Here is a 20,117-nt window from a genome sequence, read left to right as displayed (position 1 = left end):
TAGTGTATTACGTGTAGTGATGCGATGTATTACATGTAGCGATGAGCATTGCATGTAGTGATGTAGTATATTACATGTAGCCAAGTAGAGTATTACATGTAGTGATGTGGAGTACTATATGTAGTGATGTAGAGTATTACATGTAGTGATGTGTAGAGTATTACATGTAGTGATGCGATATATTACATGTAGTGGTGTAGTGTATTATGTGTAGCGATGTAGAGTATTACATGTAGTGATATAGAGTATTACATGTAGTGATGTGTAGAGTATTACATGTAGTGATGTAGTGTATTACGTGTAGTGATGCGATGTATTACATGTAGTGATGAGCATTGCATGTAGTGATGTAGTATATTACATGTAGCCAAGTAGAGTATTACATGTAGTGATGTGGAGTACTATATGTAGTGATGTAGAGTATTACATGTAGTGATGTGTAGAGTATTACATGTAGTGATGCGATGTATTACATGTAGTGGTGTAGTGTATTATGTGTAGCGATGTAGAGTATTACATGTAGTGATATAGAGTATTACATGTAGTGATGTGTAGAGTATTACATGTAGTGATGTAGAGTGTTACATGTAGTGATGTGTAGAGTATTACATGTAGTGATGTAGAGTGTTACATGTAGTGATGTAGAGTGTTACATGTAGTGATGTGTAGAGTATTACATGTAGCGATGTAGTGTATTACATGTAGCGATGTAGTGTATTACATGTAGTGATGTGTGGAGTATTAACATGTAGTGATGGGCATTACACAGTGATGTAGTATATTACATGTAGCCACATAGAGTATTGCATGTGGTGATGTGGAGTATTACCTGTAGTGATGTAGTGTATTACATGTTGTGATGTGATGTGTTACATGTAGTGATGTAGTATATTCCATGTAGCCATGTAGAGTATTACATGTAGCGATGTGGAGTATTACATGTAGTGATGTAGTGTATTCCATGTAGCCATAAAGGACTTGGAGCTGTCTTTATTTCTGAATCTGCTGTTCTACAAAGATGACAGTCATTGCATCTTGCATTTGTAAAGTACTGGACAGTTTATAAGGCACTCACGTATACCGTCTCATTTGCTAATGCTTATTGTAGTATATGCTGGCCTACAGCTTCAGTGTGATTCTGCTGCAGAATCACAGAATTTCTGAGGGAGAAAGGTTGTTTAGTTTGGAGATGGCAACCGTGTGACCCGTGTGTGCTCATGACAGTCATTGCTGACCGATCATGGTGCTGTTTCTCTTCAAACCCAGCCATGGCCCCAGCACAGACTTCTCCCCCAGCACAGAGTTCTTCTCCAGCACACAGACTTCTTCCCCAGCACACAGACTTCCTCCCAAGCACAGACTTCTTGCCCAGTGAACAGACTTCTTGCCCAGCGCACAGACTTCTTGCCCAGCGCACAGACTTCCCCAGCACAGAGTTGCAGGCAGCTACCTCACTTTAGCTAGATTGGAAGATGAAATGAAATCTGGTGGCCATGCCTGAGCTAGTCCAGTGCCCTCATATTCTGGAGAGCGCTGACGACAAAGACTGGCTGATCCCTTGCTTGGAGTAGACACGGATGTGAAATATCTTCACAGTTTGGAGTCAGTTTTCTCATGTGTGTTCTTGCTTTTACTTGTCTTGACAAGAGTGTGGGTTGTGTGACCTTAGACAATTAAAACACTTGCTCTGTGCTCCTTTTTCTTAACTTAAATAGGATTAATATTTGTTTTGCCCATTCATTGCAATTGTGAGGAGAAAATAAGATCAAAATATTCTGCAATTGTTATTGGGATTGTCTTTAAAACCCTTAAAAGTATTTAGGAAGATTCAAAATAGGCCTTTCAGTAGTTCATTCTTCTTTGTACGCTCACTTCTGGTTTTCAGCTGACTAGAAGTTGATTTAAATAAATTAAAAGTTGAGTTATTTTAAAATTTCTAACCGAGTAATACTTAGCAATAAAAACCAAACCAATCCCATTGCCCTTAAGTCAGTTCTGACTCAGAGCGACTCTGTAGGACAGAGCACAAGTGCCCCATAGGGTCTCCAAGGAGCGGCTGGTGGATTACAACTCCCAACCTTTTAGTTAGCAGCTAGACACTTAACCACCATGTCACCAGGGCCCGTATTTAGCAGTAATTGCCATAAATTGTCCTACACATAGTTGCTATGTAGTAAGTTGGTCATTAAACATAAGCTCAGAAATGTATATTTTTGGGTTAATGCCTAAATTATTTTCAGTTACAGCTTTATTTTATTCAGTAGCATAAAAATGAATATTTCATAGCCTTTCTTTCCAGCTCATGAATTAATTAAAAAATTCTTTTTTATCTTGTAATGGATACCATCCTAAAAATGTTTTACAGGAAGTTTTACGTTGTATAGTGAGAATACATTTTGTTACTGTAATAAGCGAACGTTTTTAAAGTAGCCTTAGTGCTGTGTAGGAAGGAATTTTCCATGTGGGAGAGCTGAGCTGATTTCTTAGGGAAACATAAATGCAGTTTTCCTTTTGTGTTGCATCAACATTTTACTTACAATTAGAATATGAAAAACAAGCAGTGTGAAGTAAACATAATAAATTTGGTCAGGAAGAAGCCTGAACAATTTTCTAATTTTATTTATCATTCTTTTTTAATCCCTGTTTAGATTTGGAGGTTGATATGTGGAAGAATAATCTGCGTGGATTTGAAAGATACTTTCTGCAGTAGTCTGCTTATTTATAATTTTAGGATATTTGAAAGAAGATTCGGCAGCAGAAAATTTGCGGTAAGTTCCTATGTGTTTTTCCTCCACTGTTTGGGTTATGGAAGAAACAGTTTTGGTTTTCTTTTTCCTTATTTTTGAATAGATTTATTTTGTTAAACCTGGTGTTATTATGTATGATTCTTTTTAATTACATGATGCCATATCAGATTTGGAGCGTAGATGTTAACCAAAGAAAGTTTACAATGTTACTATAGTAAAATAGTGATAATAATAATAGAATAGTATTGGGTGTCGGTGGTTAAAAAAATTTCAAATTGGACTGATTTTAATAAAACTTTAATCACTTATTTTGCATAGTGCTTTGTGTGTTACTTGTGAAAAATAAATGGTGCTGTAAATGTTATTTCTTCAACATACTTAGAAATTATGGAAACTAATGCATTCGAACAGTAAGTTTTTCTCCCCCATTCTGAAAAGCTTGTTCTAATAAAAACAAACTTTTTTCCATGCATTCGAACAGTAAGTTTTTCTCCCCCATTCTGAAAAGCTTGTTCTAATAAAAACAAACTTTTTTCCTTTTTAGTATACCTGAGCTAGTTCTAACTAAATAAATAAGTTACTTTAATTTTTGGAGTCTCATCTCTGTAATTCTCCTCTGTTTTATTTTTCAGTCCTTTTTGCTGGGTTCCTGGGTTTTGTCAGCATTGTTTGACTTTATCCTCGTTGAAGCCCTGCAGCATGCGTTTGGCATCACGGCGGCCAGTAATTTGCCTTCTGGGTTGTAAGTAGCTCTTAAAGATGGGCTTGACGTAGAACTATTTAAATCTCATCTGAAGTGTCGTTGCCCATGAGAATCTAGAAAAGAATGTTTTAAACTTTTAGGTATAGTAAAATTGATTTCGTGTGTAAAAAAATCCAGTCTGTGCTTACATTTTTATTATGTTCTTGATGCAGAATCAATTTTACTTTAATTCTTCTTTTTCCAGATTTGAAATCCATATTTTAGAGAATTTTTAGTGGACTTCATATTGTGGCCCTGAGGGTAGCATTAATTTTATATGTTTTTATAGTGAGCTTTTGGCTTGGTAATTTTGTGAATTAAACACAAAAATACAAAATTTAGTTAGGTTAGTTTAGGAAACGTAATAAATTTAAACTTCTCAAGAAAGATTTTTTTTTTAAATGATATTGTTTCTCTATTACCACCAAAAGTAAAACAAAGTCAGTTATATAGGGTACATCTTTGTAGCCAACCTGCAGTGGCCATCCTAAGTCAGAATGTATATGTTGTCATATCGTGTTGATCGCCTTGGGGGAGAAAGAGAACACAACACAGTGGATGTGAAATAACGTGTCTAGGAGCAGAGTTGTTAGCCCATATAAATTGCCTTAAATCATTTCTGCACGAAGAATCTAGGACTATGTTTAGGAGATGCGATAGTATGAAACATGGATGATACAGATTATTATCAGGTACCGTCAGGCCGGTTCCGACTCATAGCAATCCTATTCTCTGTACCATAGCCTTATTTTAACTTTAAATATAGTTTTTGGGAACTCTTGGTTGATTTTATATATCTTGATTCAAATTCATGTTGGATCCCTATTTTAAAAATATAATTAGCATTCTGATTTCAGACTTGCATTGTTAGTATTTACGATGTTATCACCGCCCTTAATGGAACTTACCAAATCATAGTTGGCACGAGTGTTGGCCCTTAGCTGCTTTAACAGTATATGATCTTGACTTATATTTGAATGGAGACTGATAAAATTCTGTGTTATAATTATCATGCAGTTTTTGTTGAGTTCCAGGGGTTCTATTTATAATTATACTGAGAAATTTAGGTTGACTGTCATGGTATTGAGGAAAATAGTGTGGTTACCAGGAATGATTTCATGTTGGTTCAGAAGAGCAGCCGCACTGGTAAATCACCAGTTTTTCCTGAAACATTTCTGATTCTGGCCGTTCTGTATAAGGCCTACTGAGTTTGGGAGTGTATATGTGGGTCTTATGTATTTGTATTAGAATTAATTTGGGGGATGGATAGTAACATTGCTTTTAATTCTTTTGTCTACATTGTCCCCGTGTCTGATGTATTAAAGGAGAGTAGAATCTCCGTATTCATTTATTTCTTTATGGAATTCTGTTAACTGCTACATAAAAAAGATTGATTCCATTTTGAAGTTGGTGGGAGTAGATTGACTTGTTCTAAAGGGAGAAAGCATTTACCTATTTAAATCTGTTTGCAGCAAGAGTTGAATACTTGAGTTAAAGCTTTAATATGATTTAATTCAGTTGTCACTTGAATGAGAAAGGATTTCCTTTTTCAAGTTACTAAAAACATTACAGTATGATTTTTTTTTAGAATTTTGAAGCCTTCTTAAATATAGACTTCTCGGAACATAAATCTTTTCTTCAACAAATCAACTTTGAATTTTGTAAATATATCTTTTATTGATGGCAGCAAAGCTTCAAAAACTCAGGGTAGGGAGGAAACTACTTTCTCTCTCTTTTTTTTTTTTTTTCAGAGTGCTTTACAGTTTGCAGTGTTTTTCACATAACATTTTGTTGTGTTTTTCTTTCCTATCAATGCTAACTTTATATGCACTCCCTACAATTCACTTTCAATTTAATGCTCTCTTTTTTTCCCTCTGAATTTTTTTTATTTGGTTGTCGTCGTTGAGAATATACACAGCAGAACATACACCAGTTCAACAGTTTCTACATGTACAATCTAGTAACATTAATTACATTCTTTAAATTGTGCAACCATTCTCACCCTTCTTTTCTGAGTTGTTCCTCCCTCATTTACATAAGCTCACTGCCCCCCTAAGGTTCTTAGCTAATCTTTTGAGTTACCATTGTCAGTTTGATCCCATGTAGATAGTTTTTAGATAGTTTTTAAAAGAGCATAATGCTCAAGGCAGTTCAGTTTTAAGATGACTTCTGGGGATATTTTTGGTTTAAGATTTAAAGATTATCTCAGGGCAGTAGTTTCAGGGGTTCATCCACCCTCCATGGTTCCAAAAAGCCTGGAGTCCATGAGCATTTGAAATTCTGGTCTGTATCTTCCCCCTTTTGATGAGGATTCTTCTATGGAATCTTTGATCATAATGTTCAGTAATGGTAGATGGGCACCATCCATGGGAAAGGAGGCAGTTGTTCATGGAGGCAATTAGCCACACATTTCGTATCCTTCTCCTTTTCCTGACTCCTTCTTCCTCTATTCCTCCGGGTGAGTAGAGACCAATTGTGCTGTCTCGAATGGCCTCTTGTAAGCTTTTAAGGCCCCAGGCAGTACGCATCCAACTAGAAGCTAGAAAAGAGGCACTAAACATGTTATTAGGCCAGTTGACTGGGATGGCCCATGAAGCCATGACCCTAAACCTCCAAACCAAGGAACCAAATCCCATGAGGTGTTCAGTTCTACATAAACAACCTCAGCAGCTACTTTTTTCCCCATTGTTGTAAATGTATCACACGGCTTTTGCCAATTCAGCTTTTTGCAGGTGTTCAACTTACTAGCAACAATTACGATAATCAGCAGTCCAATGTTACCCTTAATCAATGCAATTTTTCCATCATCGTTAATAACCCCCCTTTTCTCCCTACTTCCCACCCCTGGTAACCACAGTAAACTTTGGTCTCTATACATTTGCCTTTTCTTGTCTTTTTATATATAAGTGAGGTCATACAATATTTGTCCTCTTGTGATTGGCTTATTTCACCCCACATGTCTTCAGGCTCCATCCATACTATAGCATGTATCAAGACTTCACTTCTCCTACTGGCTGAGTAGTATCCCATTGTATGTACCATGTTTTGTTTATCCACTCATCTGTTGATGGGCATTTAGGTTGCTTCTACCTTTTGGCTACTGTGAATAGTGCTGCAGTGAACATTAGTGTACTAGTCTCTTTATCAGTCTCTGCTTTCAGGTCTTTTGGGTGTTCACCTAGGAGTGGACTTGCTGGATCATATGATAGTTCTCTTTTTAATTTTTTGAGGAACTGCCACAGTTTTCCACAACGATTGTACCATTTTGCATTCCTACCAGCAATGGATAAGGGTTCCAGTTTCCCCACATCCTTACCAAATTTGTTGTTTTCTGTTTTTTATTTTAATCTTAATAATCCTAAACCAAAAAAACGAAACCCGTTGCCAGCGAGTCGATTCTGACTCATAGTGACCGAATGGGACAGAGTAGAACTGGCCTATAGGGTTTCCTGGTGGATTCAAACGTCTGACCTTTTGGTTAGCAGCTGAGCTCTTAACCACTATGCCACCAGGGTTTCCTAGTCATCCCTGTGGGAGTGAAATGGTATCTCATTGTGGTTTTGATTTGCATTTCTCTGATGGGTAATGATGCTGAACATCTTTTCATGTGTTTGTTGGCCATTAGAATGTCCTGTTTGGTGAAATGTCTATTCACGTCCTTTGTCCATTTTATGACTGCGTTATTTGTCTTTTTGTTGTTTTTTATATGTATTTTGGTTATTAGATTCTTGTCAGATACATGATTTCTGAAGATAATCTCCCAGTCAATAGCTTATTTTTTCACATTTTTGGTAAAGTCTTCTGATGGACAAGTTTTTAATTTTTATAAGGTCCTATTTATTTATTTTGTCTTTTGCTGTTTATACTCTTGCTATTATATTAGCTAATCGATTGTTGAAAGCTAGGCCTGGCAATGTTGGTCCTGCTTGTTCTTTTAAGAATTTTATGGTTTTAGTTTGCATATTTAGGTCCTTAATCCATTTTGAATTTGTTCTTGTGTATGGTGTGAGGCATGGTTCCTGTTCCATTTTTCTGCATGTGGAAATCCAGTTGTCCTAGCACCATTTATTGAAGAGCTTCTTCTTTTCGCATTGAATGAGCTTAGCATCCTTGTGAAAAGTCAATTGGCCATAGATGTGTGGGTTTATTTCTGGACTCTTAATTCTGTTCCATTGGTGTGTTTAATTTGTCTGTTTTGATTATTGTTGCTGTACAGTATCTTTTATAATCAGGAAGTGTGAGTTTTCCTACATCGTTCTTCTCTTTCAACATTGTTTTAGCTATTTGGAACCTCTTGCCATTACATATAAAGTTGAGGATTGGTTTTTCTATTTCTGTAAAGAAGGCTGTTAGAATTTTGATCAGTATTGCTTTGAATCTATAGGTTGCTTAACAATATTTAGTCTTCCAGTCAGTGAACATGTGTAAGTCCTTCATGTCCCTGGTTAGATTTATTCCTAGGTATTTTATTCTCTTAGATGCTATTGTAAATGGACTTGTTTGACTAATTTTAGTTTCACATTTCTCATTGCTGATGTATAGAAACCCAAATGATTGATTGTTGACCTTGTATCCTGCAACTTTGTTAAATTCCTTATTAGCTTTAGGAGTTTTCTTTTGGACTCTTTGGTATTTTACTCTTCTTTTCCAGTCTGGGTACCTTTTATTTCTTTTTTCTTGTCTCATTGCTTTGGCTAGGACTTCTAATACAATATTGAAAAGAAGTGGTGAAAGCAAGCACCCTGGTCTTGTTCTTGATTTCAAGGCGAAAGCTCTGTCTTTCTCCATTAAGTATAATGTTGGCTTTTCATATATGCCCAGAATCATTTCCTTCTATTCCAGTCTTCTTTAGGGTTTTCATCAAGAAAGTGTGTTGGATTTTATCAAACGCTTTTTATCTCTTTTTTCTTTAACCTCACTGCTATTGAAACTTCTCTTACAAAGTTCACCAGTAACCAGCTAATTTTTATTTCCAGTCTTCCCATTTGACCTTTCAGTAGCACATCAAATGATTTTGACTCCCTGTTATCTCATGAAGCAACCTGTTCCTTGAGTCCCACCACACTACTTTCTCCTGGTCTTTTTTGACCAGGGCTTCAAACTGGTTGTTTCAGTTCAACCTGCTTAGAATTTGCATTTTCACCCTAGATATACTGAATTAGAATCTACAGTTTAACAAGATTCCCAGGTGAGTCTTATGTATATATAAGACTTTGTTAAAATGTAGATATGTACATAAAAATCACCTGGGAATCTTGTTAAACTGTAGATTCTGATTCAGTGTCTCGGGGTAGAAATGCACGTTCTCAGCAGGGGTTCAAACCTGACCGACCCAGCTGGAAGCCCTGTTTTTGACCTTAGTTACGGTCTGTAGTTCTTTTCTCAGGCTTATTTTAGGTGGTTTCTTGGAGCTGTCTAGTCCACTGCCATGATTTCCACTATAGCTAACACTTGTATGTTTCCTAATTCTCTATTTCTAGTCCATACTACCTTTCTGATTTTTCTAGAATCATATTTCCTAATAACATCTGGATTCAGAAAAAACTCAGCGTGTTTGGAAGCTCTCATCTCTTCGGGTCTTCTGTCTTTCCATACCTTCTCCTCCTTCTCCACTCTTTTCTTAGTTAATGCCATTTATGTCTACTCAGTCATCCAAGCTGGAAATCTTTCTCTTTTTTCATCAGTGGTGTAGGGCGCCAAGTCTTATCAATTCCACGTCCTAAATAACTCATTCCTTCAGCCCATCCTCTCCTCTACCATCATTATTCTAGGCCAAACTCTAATATTTTTCTGCAAAGATTTTTGTAGTAAATAACTAGCCTCCCTGTCAATTTCAAGGCACTCCATGCAATGCTATCGGAATTTATCTTTCTAAAATACAGGTCTGGCTATGCCAATCTTCATTTTAAAAACCTTTGAGCCCTCATTCATTTCTGAGTAAAGGTCATACTCCTCTGAGATACTGTCAAACACCCTGAAATAGTGGGAATGACATGGGTTTTGCCATCAGACAGACCAAAGTAGAGATTCCACTTCTGCCACTTACTGGGTGTGTTGTGTTCTTGAGCAAGTTAATTCTCTCTAATTCCATTTCCTGATCTCAGTTTATAGGTGAACCTCATATGTAAGTTGGAGTACCCTATACCTCATAGGGCAGTGGAAAAGATTAAATGAACTCACACAAAGAATCTAGCAGTAGAACCCACGATATGTTGGTTTTCTTCTTTCCTTCCAAATCCCCCGTAACCTAACCTCAATCCAGTGTTTTAAGCCACTTCTTTTAAAAATAAAAACAATTTGTTCATAAAAAGAATGTTCCCACAATAATAAGATCTCACGAAAGAGTTTTTAAAAGTTTATTTTTTCCAGGAGAGAAAGGACTTGATAATATCACACAGAATATCCTTCGACCTAGAGTATTTGTAAAGTGAATTTTAAAGAGATTGGAGGGAAAAAAAAAAAAAAACTTTGGTACCATTCACAGCATTTCACTGGTTATGTTGCTTAGTGACCGTGAACTACCTGATCGAAAACTTTTTCTGCGCATGCTCCGGAGGTAGTTGCGGTATAGCATGACACTAATGACTCGAGCTTGAAATTGTTTGGAAACAATGTAGTAGAGAATCACATCCAGACATGTGCTGAGGTTCATGAGGAAGGTGGTAAAGGCTCCCCAGGGGCTGTAACTATTTGCTTCCCCTGCCAGCATTAAGAAAGCAAAACAGGTGTGGAAAGGTGTAAAGCAGACAAGCACCTGTACCATGAGAGTGATAATGATTCGGATGGACTTCTCCTTGACTTTCGGTTTCAGCTTAGATGTCCTACCGTGCAGGAGACTGTGAATAATGACCAAGTAGCACCCGATCATGATGAACAGAGGAAGCAAGAAAAAAAAAATCAGTCGAGTGAAATTCAACATGTTAGCGGCTTTTAAGTGGATAATGTCAGAAATCTTCAGGCAGGTGGCAGGGTTGGAGGCTTTATCTGGGTCTTCATATGAAAATAGCAGAGGGATTGTGGTCATAAGTGTCATTACCCAGATTCCCACGCATGCTAGCACAGCTTTGCATGTGTTTTTTAGATCTTTGGCGTATTTTGGCTGCACAATGGCCATGTATCTGTCAGCACTAATAAAAGCAAAAAGCCATAGAGCAATGCTCGGGTAAAATATTGTGAGAGCACCAAGAATCTGGCAGAAGGCCTCTCCAAATGGCCATTCACCTTTTCCATAATAAAACATTCGAAAGGGTAAGGTCAGTATAAATATTAAGTCCAATAATGCCACATTCATCATATAGATAGTCACGGTGGTTCTCTTCTTGGTGGTACAGCTGAAAACCCACAACGCAGTGACATTAACGAATAATCCAGTTACGAAGATACAACTGTAGAAAACAAGGGCAGCAATTTTGTATTCCTCTGGATGTAGGCCGTTAGAAGCAACAGGTTCATCTTGATTGTTCGGGGTAGTCATCTTATATCTTGTTGGCAGGCATGATACTCAGTAACTGAAAGAAATAGTTAAAAAAAAAAAAGAAGAAGGAATAGACATATATATTGAAATATAAATGCTAAGCATCTTGGCATCTCAGTGAATTTAAATTTTGAGAGCAGTTTATTGTTGAGAGTCAATATATGTGTCTTAGTATTTGTTAAGGAGCATGTTCCCTAGATATTATTACTAATATGTAGTGAACTATTAAAGTGGAGTGTCATAATGTGCGAATTTATTCATTTTTCTCTTTCTCTGCCCACCTTCCTCCTCTCCAGAAGAATACCCTGTTTGTCGTGATTTTTTACCATAGTGTGAAATTGGGTAGCAATTGTTCCTATAATAAGCATTTTTTGATTTGGACGGATTGGGAAAAGACCATTCTGAATTTTGATTCCTATAAAATAGTTTGCCACTTTTTCTCATACTCATTCTGTTTAAATATTTTGTAACCCAGATTAGTAATGTCCTGATAATGAATTTTTACTCATTAAATATAATTTTAATGTACAAAATATATATTCGAAAACTAGTAAAGGAGCCACACAACTGGTTAATTACTGAGCATTTACAGTGATTTTCACTTGAGGGAAGGACTGTTCTTTTTTCACTGTATATTGAGCACATAGTAGGCACTCTGTAGTATTTGCTGAATTTGATGGAATGAGGGAAGGAAGGAACCTTTAGTGAGGTGACCTACAGCAGCCATTCTCTAGTTGTCAGTGAAGACTTGCATAGTTAGCCATTCAGCCTTTTTGCTTCTTAATGGCAAGCCCTTCTTTCATAATATTATCTTTTGTTTTCTTTAAATTACCTAGAAACAGCTATGTCTTACACTGCAGTTTCCAGATCAAGAACTTGACTCTCGGAAAAACAGATGAGCTTTTTTATAATGTACAATTGTGTTTACACTAGAAGCTGACCTCATCTGCTGCAGTAGTGCACAAAAAGCAACAGTGTAGGAGGACCTCGAAAATAATATATTGCCAGTATTTTTTTTTATACTAACTTTTCATAGCCTCACTCTACTTAGACACGGAAGCTTAAGTAATATTTGTCAAATTACATTTTAAAAATATCAAAGACAAATAAATATTAAGACGTCACTTCATGTGCATGCAGAAACAAATTGCCATTACTGAGAACTGTCCATTTTTAATGGAAAGGAGTTTAGTTGTGATTCTAAATACCACCGACCCCTTGGTGTTAAACTTCCATCACCCACGATGCAACACCAACAGAGGTGTTAAAAATAGACTCAGTACAAAGGGATGGGACCTGGTGGCACCCCCTTGAAATGTGGAGGTGTATGAAAAAACCCACTGCCATTGAGTTGATTCCAACTCATAGCGACCCTATAGAACAGAGTAGAACTGCCCCGTAGAGTTTCCCAGGAGCGCCTGGCGGATTTGAACTGCCGACCTCTTGGTTAGCAGCTGTAGCACTTAACCACTACGCCACCAGGGTTTCCAGTGTATGAAAAGTTTCCTTAAAAATGTCACTTGGCAGAGGGGGTTGTCTCTAATTCAGCCCTGAATCTCTCTTTGGTGAAGACCATGGGGGAGACTACAGTCTGTGATAGGCGGTGTCATGGGCTATTGGTAATTAAGAATTAATCTGAGAAATTGCCGCGGACAAACACAAGATAGGAGTTTTTCCTCTCTCTCCCTCTTTCTTTCCTCCCTTCCTTTGTTCCTTCCTTCCATTCATATGCTCAAGTTTGAAAAAAATGTGAGCAATACTTGTGTTTAAAGGCATTATCAGTATAGATTGTGCTCTGCACACACAGAAGAATTTTTGGATAAATACTGAAAAGTTATTGGCTTTCAAATCAGCTTTTTAAAAGCTTTAGGTTGTTCCATGATTATCGGTAAGCGTTTTTTTTTTTCCTTAGAAACGATTAAGTACATTTCATGAAACAATGTAATGGAAACCATGTGACAAAGAGCCCTAAATGTGTTTATGATTCGTTGTATCATTTCCTTAAACTGAGAAAAAAAAAAAAATTACTATTAATGTCAAACAATATTGAAAATAAATGAAGAATCATGTTAGTAATGCAGAAAGATGATAACAATCCATTTCAAGGTCTTTCACCAACATAGTTTCAGTAATGTAAATATTATTAAAATAAAATAATGATTTTTTTAAAATTTAGCAAAGCATTGATTCTGGTAATGACCTATGAGGAAGTTAATTAAATGCTCCTTACCTCCTTTCCATCAAAAAGCTGTGTCAGAGATGAACATTTTTCAGTATGCCCACTTCTGTAAAAGAGGTATCCTTGGATAAAAAAAAAAAAAAAAAAAAAATCCTTGGATAGCTGGTGTTAAAATAGCACCTTCTGCAAATGGTGAATTTATAAAATGTTTTCTTTCTTTTGTTTTAGGTGCATTTGTTGCTTTAAAAAGATGTTTCAAACCTAACACTTGGTGTAGGAGTCGGTACCCAGTCCGCTGTAGTTGCTGCCTTCTTTCTTTCAGGAAGTGCTCAGAAAAAGGTTTCTTTCACTTACGACTTTACCCTGGATGTGGTTTTTCCCTTTCACCAATGATTTGTTTATGAAGTCACGTTTAGCTTAAGCCCCCCCACCCCCGAAATGATGGCATATATTTTTTTTTAAAGTACAAAAAGGGGAAAACAAGTTGCATTAGTTTACTTTGATGCTTAAAGTCTGCGTCATCTATGGGAAAAGCATGAGATTTGATGTTAAATAAAGCAGAGTTGAAAGCTTAGCTTCTCCACTGCTTCTCCACTTTCTAAGCTGTGTGACTTTGTCTAGTTACTAAATGACCTGGGCCTTTGTTCCTACTTAGTTTCTGTAGGTTAAAATACACGTAACACCCATCAGTAGGACTGTGAGGACTCTAAATGAGAAAAGTTCAAAGTGCTTAACGTAGTACCTGGCACTCGGTACTCTTAAACAGAGTCTAGCACCGAACAAAGCGCCTAAAAATCGTAGAATAACTACTTTTTACTATTTAAATATTTCTAAGTTGTTTAAAATTGGGACCCTCAATTCTTTGCTTCTGCTTTTCATATGCATTTACCCAATTTAGTTTTGTTAATTTTTTAAGTCCCTGATGTTTTATTCCTTTTTTCTGTTGTATGAAAGTCTGGAAGTAATTTCTGTTGCCTAAAGATCTCTGCAAATGTTAAGAGAAGACTCAGAGTCTTTACTGGAGTAGTTTACATATTAAGAGTATTTTAGCCAAAAAAGGTAAGTGAAAGCACTGGAGAGGGAAGTGACAGCTCAAATTGAGCAGTTGACTCGTTGCCTGCCTAATTGTATTTTTTTACTTTCTCTTTTTTTAAAAAAAAGTCTCATTTTGCTTGTCTTAAAATTTTAATTATTTTTATATTTGGTCGTGCATGATTTGTTAACTTGAAAAGAACATTAACTGCATTTGTGTTTTAAATCGAGTCAAGTTTGAAGGCCGGTGCTGTTCCTTCTCAGACAAATAGCAGTAAGTCTGTGACAAGTTATATAAATCGTTGCCTTTGGAGAGAAGCTAATATGAATCTCCTTTGCATTGATTTTATAAACTATATAAATTTGGCACTCCCCAAATTCTTTTTCCCAAGCAGTTTTTCTGCAGCTTTAAAGCTTTATAGACAGACAGACAGACAACCAGGCAGTTACTTACCTCACAGCAAAAGAATGTGATGTGGCGGTAAACCAGCTGAACCCAGCTATAACCAAAGTGACAGGTAATTCTAGTTGAAATAGACCTAAATCAGCAGTGAAAGTAGAGTTGCCCCCCCCAAAATTAAAGACTGTCAGTAGGAATATCTTGGTAGGAGAAGGCTCGTATATGGCAGTGAAATCAGTCCTGGGGCCACTGGAGTCCCCAGGCCAAGAGGTTGCAGTGTGATGTTTCAGTAACAGTCAAAGTCCCCAGGACGGTTGATTGAGTAGAATCCTGTGGTAATTGTGATGTACATGACTTCCTCCTACAAATTCTGATCTCACAGTTAAAGAATGGGAAGACATGGAGATAAGTCTATAGGAAAAACATACCTGTAATATGAGGAAGTAGCAGCTTGGAAGAAAGAGTGATTGTGGAGGATGACAGTTGGTGAAGAAATGATGGATGTGTTATTTCAGTATAAACCCATATACTAGTTACTAGTTAGTGTGTGTATAAAACCAAAAAAAAACAAACCCAGTGCCGTTGAGTCGATTCCAACTCACAGTGACCCTATAGGACAGAGTAGAACTGCCCCACAGAGTTTCCAAGGAGCGCCTGGCGGATTTGAACTGCCAGCCCTTTGGTTAGCAGCCGTAGCACTTAACCACTATGCCACCGGGGTTTCCTGTGTGTGTATAAAAAAAAAATATTAAAAGGTACCGCATATCTATCAGATTTAGTGGTTTAAAAAGAATTACTTAGGATTTTTTTTATTATCTCTGCCCTTAATCTTATCTATATTATTGAAGGGAAACCCTGGTGGTGTAGTGGTTAAGTGCTACGGCTGCTAACCAAGAGGTCGGCAGTTTGGATCCGCCAGGCACTCCTTAGAAACCATATGGGGCAGTCCTGCGCTGTCCTGTAGGGTCGCTATGAGTCGGAATCGACTCGACAGCAACGAGTTTGGTTTTTTTGGTTTGTATTGTTGAATTTTTTTTTTTTTTTGAAGGTGGTCAGAGTCGAATAACCATCAGGCAGCGTTGTCCAAGCTTTTCGAGCGTTAGCTAATTTCTCTTCACGCCGACAGGGAAGTGTGCCGAGGGCACAATAGCAGTAGTATATTTACTCATGATTCTCAAATTGTATGCTCTGTCTGTATTTTGCATTATGTTATTATATTTTGCTTTTGTAATTTTTATCGAAGTGGCCCCTACTTAATGTGAGAGTCATCAGAATAGTAATTTGACTTACAGCGAAAAGTCTCCTGAGGGAATAGACCCTCCATCTTTCTTTTCCTTGTTTCTCACTAATGAGCTGGCATTCCCAAGGAAAGGTTTTGTGGCCCGTATTCTGTCAGCCTGTAAATTTAATTTTGGCGCCTAGGAAGATCTCTGCTATTCACTATTTATCATTCTTTGAGAATACCTCTTTATGGCTCATTGCTGAAAGGAAAATGATAGCTGCCTCAGAGTGGGGAGTTGGGCCAGGTGATCTCTCAGGGTCCCATTCAACTGATCGTAGACTCATGAAATGTTAAATGGGAAGTAACTGTACAAATTACCTTTTAACATCCTCATTTTATAGCTAGAAGATAACTAATGGCTGAAATTATTTAAGCATGTTTAATAGCAGAGCTGGGCTAAGAATTACTTCGACTTCTGATTCATGGTTCTATGATTAAAAAGCAAATTTTTTAAAAATTCAGCCTGCGTAGAATTTCATTAGTTGGTTCCTCTTTCTTGAGGATATATATAAGCATTGGAAAAGTTTTTGCGACCTACCTCAAAACTTATATCTCAAAATTTAGCATGCATCCGAATCTCTTAGCATGTGTTAGAATGCAGATTCCTGGGCCCTAAGAAATATGATCAGGGTGTTTGGGATGTGGCCTTGGAGTCTGTATTCTAACTAGTACCCAAGTGATAATGAAGCTGGTGGCCTGTGGTCTAGACTATTGGAAACTCTGTCAAAGGTGTAGTTGGAATTTGAGAGTTAATCATGAAGAGAATTCCGGCAAAGACACACAACAGTTGAATCATCCAAGGCAAAAATTGGTTCTTTGAAAAAGACTAATAATAATGATAAATGAGACTGATCAATAAAGACAGAAAGCATGAATTTCTGATATCAGAAATGAAAAAGGAGACATCAGTACACATCCTTCAGACATTAAATGGATACAAAGGGACGGAGCCTTCTTTGTCATGACCTCTCTCTGTTGACAGCTGTTAAATACCCACAAATGGAATTACTATCAAAAACGGGCCAGCTCTGGCCTCCTCTGGCTCTTTGCTCATCTACACAGTGCATTCTTCCTGGCACGTCAGGCCTGGAGAGGACTACTCTGAGCCGTTCAGTTAACCTCCACCATTTTTTCTGGACCTTGGTTTCCTGGCTTTCTAAACCATCAGTATGATCCCTGCTTTTGACTATTTTGCTTTTATAGTCCCATTAGACTCCTAAGCCAGGTGCCCCCCCCCCAAAAAAAAAAACAAAGCGTTTTTTATTTTGAAAAATTGTCAAACACATAGAAATTTAAAATGAAGTTTCTTGTTTAGCGTTCACCTAAACTCATCAATGGTTTATATTTGGCCAGATTTGTGTCTGTGTCTGTGTGTGTCTCGTTCAATATGTGTCTATGCATCCATATTATCATTTTTGTTGAACCATTTGAGAGTAAATTATAGACCTCATGATCTCTTACGCTTAAATATTTCTGCATATATTTCCTAAGTACAAGAACATTCTCTTAGGTGCTTAAAGTACAGTTATCAAATTCAAGAGACTTAACATTGTTTCAGCATTATTCTCTAATGTATAGCCCATATTCACATTTTGCCAATTGTCTCAATAATGTCATTATAGCATTTTTTTACCCCCAGATCCGTAATCACATGTTGTATTTAGATGTCAGGTCTCTTCCTAAGCCAGCATTTTATACCTATTTTTGACCATTTAGGTTTTGTTGCCTCAAATTATTATATTACACATTTATAATCTGAGCTGTGCGAATCTCTTTCCTAGATATAACTGTCAGAGATAATCCAGCTTGGGTAGGACAGACCCAGAGACTGTTGCTTAAAAGATCCAAGCTCTGGATAGTTAGTCCCTCCTTCCATATCCTGCAGTATGGTAGGGGCAGTGACAGCAATGGATTCACTTTAATGGGGCACTTCCCACAGTGACTGCGAGGGCCGCCTACCTCATTTGGGAACAGCCAAGGTTGACCTTAGAGCTTAACCCATCCTTGGGCCTGTTTGTAGTTGCTTGTAAGTTGACGGCAGCTGTAAAGAGCAGTAAGCACACTACCTCCATAGACTGATACCTGTAGGGGAAAATGACCGGTAGCAGAGTAAACATTTTCTTGGAGCCTAAAACACTCATCTTAGGTAGCGTGACCATGACATTGTGGTATTTGGTACATGTTTGCCAATGGCACCCTCCCCCTTGAGGTATTTTTGTAAGCATGCTGTGCTTATTTATTTTTTACAGCAAACATGTAAAAAAAAATTGGCATAGTAGCACTTATGAAAATACCTTGTGGGGGAACGGTACAGTTGGCAAACAAATGTGGAAGGTATGCATTCGCGTAAAAATGCAGTACTTCAAATGGACGTATTTCTAAAAAAAATACACTGTATTGACACTGACACTAGAAGCATAGACCTCTATTAAAAAATTAAACTGTAATTAAAACCCTTACCATAAAGAACACTCTAGGCTAACATGACTTCACCAGTGCACCTTACCAGATATTTAAGGAAGAAATACCAATCTTACATAAATTCTTCCAGAGAATAGAAAAAGAGAGAGCGCTCTCCAGCTTCTTCTATGAGACAGGCATAACCTTGATAACAAAACCTGCTAAGGATTTCCCAAGACGGGAAAATTATAGACTGACCCTTATATATGACCATAGATGCAAAAGTTCTGAACAGTATTTTGAAAACCAAATTCAGCAGCATATGAAAAGGGTAATACAACAAAGTTGGATTTATTTCAGGACTGCAAGGTTTCTTTGAAATTGAATATCAATGTAATTCATCCTACTATAATAATTAAGGAGACTACAATATGATCACCTACATGGATGCAGAATGTGTAATTTGATAAAATTAAGCATCCATTCATAATTAAAAAAAAAAAAAAAAAGATGGGGCTTTTCTTAACCTGAAAAAGGATTCCTGCAAAAAGCCTACAGCAATATACACAGTAGGATAATGTTGACAGCTTTTCCTTTGAGATTGAGAATAAGATAAATACGTTCATTTTTACAACTTTTTCAGTGTTATACTTGAGATACTAGCCAAAGGGATAAGACAAATAAGTAAAGTTTGGAAAGCCAGAAATTGACTTTATTTAAAGATAATATGATGTATATATTGAACATTTAGAAGAATTTACAGATAAATGATAAGAATGCATTTAGCAAGATTCCTGGATATACAATAAATATATAAAGATAATTGCATTTCTATATATCAGCAACAAATAGTGGAAATGTTTAAAAAGATACTATTTACAATAGCATGAAAAACATTAAATACAGTAGTCTCCCCTTATCTGCAGTTCTGCTTTCCACAGTTTCAGTTACCAGTGGTCAACTGTGGTCTGAAAATATTAAATGGAAAATTCTAGAAACAAACAGTTCATAAGTTTTAAATTGTGTGCCATTCTGAGTAGCATGATGAATCTCAAACTGTCCCGCCCAGGAGGTGACTCATCCTTTAGTCCAGCGTATTCACGTTGTATACGCTAAGTGCCCCTTAGCCACTTAGTAGCAGTCTCGGTTATCAACCAGCTGTCACGGTATCGCAGTGCTTGTGTTCAGGTAACCCATATTTTACTTAATAATTGTTCTGTTTTATTAGTCATTGTCGTTAATCTCTTACTGTGCCTAATTTATAAACTGTATCATAGGTCCGCATGTATAGGAAAAGACGCAGTATATATAGGGTTCGGTTCTATCCACAGTTTCAGGCATTCACTGGCAGATCAGGGAGGGCTACTGTACTTAGTAATGAATTCAGTAAAAGGTATGTAAGACATCTGTGTAAAAAAATATAAAACCCTATTAAGACAAATTAAGTAGACCTAACTAAATAAAAGAATATGCCATGTTCATGGATTGGAAGACTCAGTATCCTTTTTCTCAAATTGATATTATAGATTCAATCCAATAGAAATCTCAACAAGTTGTAAGTTTGTTTGCTTGCTCGTTTTTGGTGGGACTCAACAAGCTAATTCCAAAATTTGTATGACAGCGTAAAGAATCAAGAATAGCGAGGCACTCTTAAGGAGGCCCAGGGAGAGGCGAATGGTTAAGCATTCGACGGCAACTAACAACTAGAAGAAGAACAGGTAGGAAGGATTGGCTCTACCAGATACCAAGATTTATTTATAAAGATTCAGAAATTAACATGTTGCTGCTGTTAGTAGTAGCCATTGAGTGGATTCTGACTCATGGTGACCCCATGTGTGCATAGTAGAACTGCTCCATAGGG

The 20,117-nt window shown here is 37.0% G+C and overlaps 2 protein-coding genes and 1 long non-coding RNA gene across 6 annotated transcripts in view; 2 read left to right on the top strand and 1 right to left on the bottom strand.

Annotated features, from left to right (window-relative positions):
• Positions 1–20,117, top strand: part of UBAC2 (UBA domain containing 2) — a 213,120-nt gene that overhangs the window by 37,103 nt on the left and 155,900 nt on the right. For all 4 annotated transcript variants that reach the window (XM_010593997.3, XM_010593996.3, XM_023553162.2 and 1 more), the window contains exons 3-4: positions 2,649–2,768; positions 3,380–3,489. In XM_010593997.3, coding sequence (XP_010592299.1) covers positions 2,649–2,768; positions 3,380–3,489 — 230 coding nt within the window. The remainder of the gene's footprint in view (positions 1–2,648; positions 2,769–3,379; positions 3,490–20,117) is intronic.
• GPR18 (G protein-coupled receptor 18) lies at positions 9,829–13,494 on the bottom strand. The gene is made up of 2 exons (XM_003413961.3): positions 13,194–13,494; positions 9,829–10,997 (listed from the first exon to the last, which is right to left on the bottom strand). Exon 2 carries the CDS (start codon positions 10,961–10,963, stop codon positions 9,968–9,970), a length of 996 nt encoding a protein of 331 aa, XP_003414009.1. The 5' UTR covers positions 10,964–10,997; positions 13,194–13,494; the 3' UTR covers positions 9,829–9,967.
• Positions 10,874–18,806, top strand: LOC135228560 (uncharacterized). The gene is made up of 2 exons (XR_010319090.1): positions 10,874–13,481; positions 14,097–18,806. It is a non-coding gene; the product is annotated as an uncharacterized LOC135228560 (long non-coding RNA).

Source organism: Loxodonta africana, chromosome 23, assembly GCF_030014295.1.
Source record: "Loxodonta africana isolate mLoxAfr1 chromosome 23, mLoxAfr1.hap2, whole genome shotgun sequence".
Lineage (NCBI taxonomy): Eukaryota > Metazoa > Chordata > Mammalia > Proboscidea > Elephantidae > Loxodonta > Loxodonta africana.
Note: the sequence above shows the minus strand (reverse complement) of the source record. Positions and strands in the feature narration are given on the sequence as shown.